The 5660-nt window shown below is 47.3% G+C and overlaps 1 protein-coding gene across 1 annotated transcript; it reads right to left on the bottom strand.

Annotated features, from left to right (window-relative positions):
• Nucleotides 1-3486: 3486 nt before the first annotated feature.
• LOC119339002 (peroxidase A2-like) lies at nucleotides 3487-5225 on the bottom strand. Its single transcript, XM_037611193.1, has 3 exons — nucleotides 4766-5225; nucleotides 4334-4499; nucleotides 3487-4088 (listed from the first exon to the last, which is right to left on the bottom strand). Exons 1-3 carry the CDS (start codon nucleotides 5204-5206, stop codon nucleotides 3661-3663), a joined length of 1035 nt encoding a protein of 344 aa, XP_037467090.1. The 5' UTR covers nucleotides 5207-5225; the 3' UTR covers nucleotides 3487-3660.
• Between the last annotated feature and the right edge of the window lie 435 nt (nucleotides 5226-5660).

Here is a 5660-nt window from a genome sequence, read left to right as displayed (position 1 = left end):
CTAGAGGGTTACCGGAACCCCCCAGGAAGTAATGGGCCTTACTGGGCCTATAGGGGAGAGAGAGGGCCGCACCAGGAGGTGCCCCCCCCCTAAGGGGAGTCCGAATAGGACAAGGGGAGGGGGCGCGGCCCCTCTTTCCCTCTCCCTCTCCCTCTCCTTCCTTCTCCTTGTAGTTGGACTAGGAAAGGGGGAAACCTACTCCTACTTGGAGTAGGACTCCCCCCTTGGGTGCGTCTCTTCTGGCCGGCCAGCCCCCTCCTCTCCTTCTTTATATACGGGGGAGGGGGGCACCCCATAGACACACAAGCTGATCTTTAGCTGTGTGCGGTGCCCCCCTCCACAGTTTTCCACCTCGATCATATCCTCGTAGTGCTTAGGCGAAGCCCTACTCCGGTAACTTCATCATCACTGTCACCACGCCTTCGTGCTGATGAAACTCTCCCTCGGACTCAGCTGGATCTAGAGTTCGAGGGACGTCACCGAGCTGAACGTGTGCAGATCGTGGAGGTGCAGTGCGTTCGGTACTTGATCGGTTGGATCGTGAAGACATTCGACTACATCAACCGCGTTACTTAACGCTTCCACTTTCGGTCTACAAGGGTACGTGGACACACTCTTCCCCTCGTTGCTATGCATCACCTAGATAGATCTTGCGTGTTCCTAGAATTTTTTTTAAAATTACTGCGTTTCCCAATATCCCCAGCCCACCAGGGTTCAAATTCTGGTGCTCGCATTTATTCCTAGATTTATTTCAGGATTTCCGGCGTTGCGCATTCAGTAGGAGGAGGCGTTTCCGTCGACGACGAGGTGCCTACGGTATCTTCGTAAATTTCAAGATGATATGCCCGCTCAGTCTCTCGGAGGTGTTCATGGGGTCGGATGTGTGGGTGTGTGCATTTATAGGAGTGAGTGTATGTGTGTGTATATGAGCGTTTACGTCTGTACTGTGTTAAAAAAACAAGTCTCTGTATGTACGGTTGATGTTTGTTGTGGTGTTTGCTATGTCGCCCTCGACAAGAGTGGGCTTGGCCCATGGTGTGTCAATTTTCAACCAGTTCTGCTAACTAACTTTGTCTAAAAAAACTAACTTGGCAAATCTCTCATGCTTTAAGTAACGAAAAAACTAACATCCACACGTGTGGCATCTTGCACATCGCTCACACGCCTTCATCACCACTCATTTTGCCACGTATGAACAAATGACATCAGCAGAAATCTTTTTGGTTTCGGCTTAAAAATGTTTTATCTCCTAATTAAACAATCGAATTAAAAATCCCTTTTCATCATTAAATCCGTCTCGACGAGATCTTCAAAACTGGACCCCATGTTGATATGTTTCGACGAATTTTTTTTCCCCAAAAGTTGACATGATGTTTACACCGTAGTTGCCATAATGCTTAAACTAAAGTTGCATGTGGTAATTTTAGTTTGTAGAGCATGGCAATTTTAGTTTTTTGATGATGGCAATTCCAGTACTTTGACCATGAAAATTATTTTTTGTATAAACCATGGCAATTTTAAGTGCGTGTATCTTGGCAATTTTACTTTATGGTTCATGGCAAGTCTAGTTTCTTAATTCCCCATTTTATAATATGTTAAAATTTACTTTTAAATGTAGAAGAAAATAGATGAAACATATCATGACAACTTTAGTGTTAACATCATGGCAATTCATATGCAATAGACAAGACAACTTTCAACCCCAAAAAATTCATCGAAATATATTGATATGAGATCAAGTTTTGAAGATCTCGTCATGAGGAATTTAATGATGAATACGGATATTCAATCAGATTTTCCGTTTAAAAGATAAAACATTTTAAAAACTGAAAATTCAAAAAGATTTCCACATGCATGCATGCGGTGATCTGGGCGCAGTCTGCGTGTTATAGGACGTGTGAGCGGGTTTGACTCCCACAACACGTGTGGGCGTTAGTGTTGTCCTTAAGTAATCTCTACTACTTAAAAGAAACGGAGTGTTCCGTTTCCCATCTTACGTCAAAAATTTCGTCCAACCCTTTGGTCCTTCTCTCCCCTTACGGTATCCCCACCCCTCCCCGGTTTACCTCCCCCTGCCCCCATTTTCCTTCCCTCCTGGTTTTCAATCTTAGGCAACACAATTAATTCACCTGGGGTAATCAGCCTCTTCTTTGGTAACGCATCATGCAATCGATGGTAATCAATCCCGGGCCCAAAGCAGTCGATCCTCTTCCTCGCCGGTTCTCCTTCCCTCGCCGCCGCCATCTATGTGGTCTACCACTTTCGTTCTTCTCTCCACGATCGATCATACTCGCAGTTCGTCGCCTACCAAGGAAGCAGGCCCGTCCAGTCGTTTAGGCGGACAATGGACATCGTCTCAGAACATGGGTGCTCATGGCCGGCAGTATGCAGTTGCGATGCGGCGAAAGCTTCGGCAACGGCGATATCTACCAGGATCGCAAACTGCTTGAGAAGTCGGGCAGCTCCTGCGTGCAGTAAAATTCTTCCCCCTGTTACACTCATCTCAATCTCCTTCCTCACACCGGGACACTGCAGGATGTGCCGTTCACTGCACCTGATCAATAGAAAATTTGTAGTCATTATGCTTCGTGTACTATTAAGAATTGTCAACCATATAGACTCCTGCTAGAACTGCTCCACAACTAGCTCATGAGTTTCACAGTGAAGAATCTTGTGTTTTTCCCTTGCAATTGTATGGAACTCCACCGGGGTGGCAATCATCAGGAAACAATAATTCACCTTCTGCAGCAAGATAAATTTTCTGTGTTTTTATTGAGAAACATATCTATGTATTATTTGTTCGTATTAGAGAGAGAAGTTTCATTCTTTTGTGCATGTAGCATGGTTAAATCATGACTTTGACATTTGTTTTAAATAAATATTTTTCTATTTAATGCATCCATTTGAAGAAGGTAAACATGATCTCTATGTACTTATTTTCATGAAATACGAACAGAGGGATATGGATCATCGGCAGTGAGTCCGAAAGTGGAGGAGGTTGGCTGGTACAACGACATTGTGATCAGAGGGAACTTTTTAGTGTACTCATAAATCTGTAAGAAATGTTTAATTAAGAATTTCCTTATTTTTCAGTGCAGTCTATTTACCAGTTCTGTAAGACGACTATGCATTTATTTGGTTCATGAAAATAACTTTAATAATCTTTGTTCAATTTTTAGTACAATTTTTTAACAATAATGATATGAAATAGGATTCCATTGAAGAATAATTTTGGATAAACTATACTAAACAAAGAATATGACAATTAAATGAAGCTTAAGGAAACATCCCAACATTGTACTCTTGCGCCCTGGGCGTGGGAAAAAAATCCATAGATGACTATAGCACCATGGGCACTATTTGACACCACAGTGACACTCTAGCAACCTTGGGGCCGGGGGCTTGGTGCAATTCTGGCTTTGCCCTTGCCCCCGTTGCAACGCACGGGCAATTAACTAGTGGTGATAAAAAAGCAACAGAAACCCCGGAATAAAATTTTCACTTTATACCACGTCAGAGAACAAGCATGCATGAAATGTTTACATTGGTTGACACATAAACCAATTATTACACCAGACGACAAGAGATGAATTCATCCTTGCATCCGTGACCATGCCACATTTGCTTATACCCACACGTAGGTGGTCTCCCCCCTGCCCGCTAATTTGAATTGACAAACGCGCAGCGGTTCCGGACTTCTCCCTGGGAGGGATCGGTTATGGGCCTAATGTTCCCCATCTTGATCATAGAAGTGACGAAGCTACTGAAGAAGACCTCCTGGCTGCCTGCGAACCGATCGACGATCGGCGCCGTCGTCCCGGCCGCGCCGGGGTCCGACTTGAGCTCCTGGTCGGACTGAAGGAAGCCGCGGTTCACCTCGAGGTTGGTGAAGTAGTTCTTGTCGAAGTTGTCGGGCGTGGTCGGGTCGAGGTCGTTCAGGGACGTTCCATCGCCGTTCCTCGGGCATCTCTGTGACAGGAAGGCTCGGTATGTCGCGTCGAGGGTCGGGTCGGGCTGGTTCGTCCCGCTGAAGTTGTACAGCCGGCCCGTGACGAACTGACACTGCACGCGGCCGAAAGTGTGGCCACCTAGAGACATTTGGTCAACAGAGTCAAAGCTAATATATACCATCTCTTTAGCAGGGTTTTAAAGCTATAGCGTTTAAAAGAGGTCCTGTGCTAAGGGTTTTTGTTTGTCCAAAGACATGACCAAACATTTTAAATAGCATGCTATAGCACCGTTATAGTATTTAGAAGAGGTCCTCCGCTTAGCGCGTTATTTAAAACTTTGCCCTTTAGACATTTTATATGTACATGTGAGCGAGTCTGGTTACCTGAGAGGGCGACGAGGTCGGTAGTGTCATCGAGCGTGGCGTTCCGGAACTTGGCTCTGAGCACGTCGAGGCCGTCGAAGGGGCCTGGTAGGTTCTCGGCGTCGGCTTTGCTGGACGTGAAGCTGTCCAGCCTCCCCAGCAACACGTTCCATCCGGGTCCTCCTGACTGTATATGGTACATTCATGCGTGCCAAGTTAATTAGAAGTCATTCTTATCATCGACTTGCTTGCTCGTACGGTTTGCATGCATGCGTGATCGATGTGTCCTTGTACTTGGACGCACCGACAGATGACACACGAGGCGTCAATTCATGCATGCACCCCGAAAGCTACGTCGAACCTACCCACCAATCATGCTCATGCACCCGTTTGTTCAGTTCAATCACTGTGCTACGAGACTAGGGAGCAGTAGCTAGCACACGTAGTACGTACCAGCTCGACGGAGATCTCGGCGGCGATGGCGAGGATGTCGGCGCAGGAGACGACGCCGGGGCAGGCGTCCTCGAGGGCGGCCTTGGCGGCGTCGACGACCTCGAAGCCGCGCGCCGACCCGTTGTTGGGCCGCGCGTCCTTCTCCGACTCCATCCCGTCGAAGGTGTCCAGCAGCAGCGAGCCGTCGCAGCCCTGCACGAAGCAGTCGTGGAAGTGGAGGCGGATCAGGCTGGCGAAGATGCGAGGGTCCGACTGGTGCGCCTCCATCAGCACTCCCTGCACGATCTTGTACGCGTCCGGGCACGTGCAGTCGTAGTAGTCCACGCACAGCTCCGCCGCCGCTGCCCCGCCGGCGTGGAGGAGGCAGACGGCCGCCAGAAGCGCCGCCAACAAGCCGGCGGCGCCCAGCTGAGAGACCCGGGTAGAAGAAGAAGAAGACATGTTGTTCGGCAAGGGACTGATGAGAACTGGGAGGAAAGGGGAGCTGCATTTATAGGCCAAGTTCTATCTCGATGCATGGTTTTAACATGCATGCATTCTCAAGGTTGTTCTGCGTACTTTGGCAGCGTATGATAGAATTTTTTATGGATGGACGGATGTGATCCGATCAACAGCTTGCAAGAGAGGGAGCAATCAGTGAAGCTCCGTGGACTACTTTTCAAACTCTGTCTCGATGCTTTCTTTCATGTTTCCGATTCAATGAGTGAGTGTGACGTACTTAACAATGTCTCTAGCTATATCTACTCTCACATGCATGCTGGCAAACGTATGTGTGGCATGTCTCTAGTTCAATCATGTGTTTGGTGGTGTATCGTGTTCAAGTAATGGCGAGATGAAACATTTGTTTCTGGATTTCTATATATTAAATCACAGCCATGATTCTAGGTAATATATG

Source organism: Triticum dicoccoides, chromosome 7B (genome assembly GCF_002162155.2).
Source record: "Triticum dicoccoides isolate Atlit2015 ecotype Zavitan chromosome 7B, WEW_v2.0, whole genome shotgun sequence".
NCBI lineage: Eukaryota > Viridiplantae > Streptophyta > Magnoliopsida > Poales > Poaceae > Triticum > Triticum dicoccoides.
This window is presented reverse-complemented; position numbering and strand designations above follow the sequence as displayed.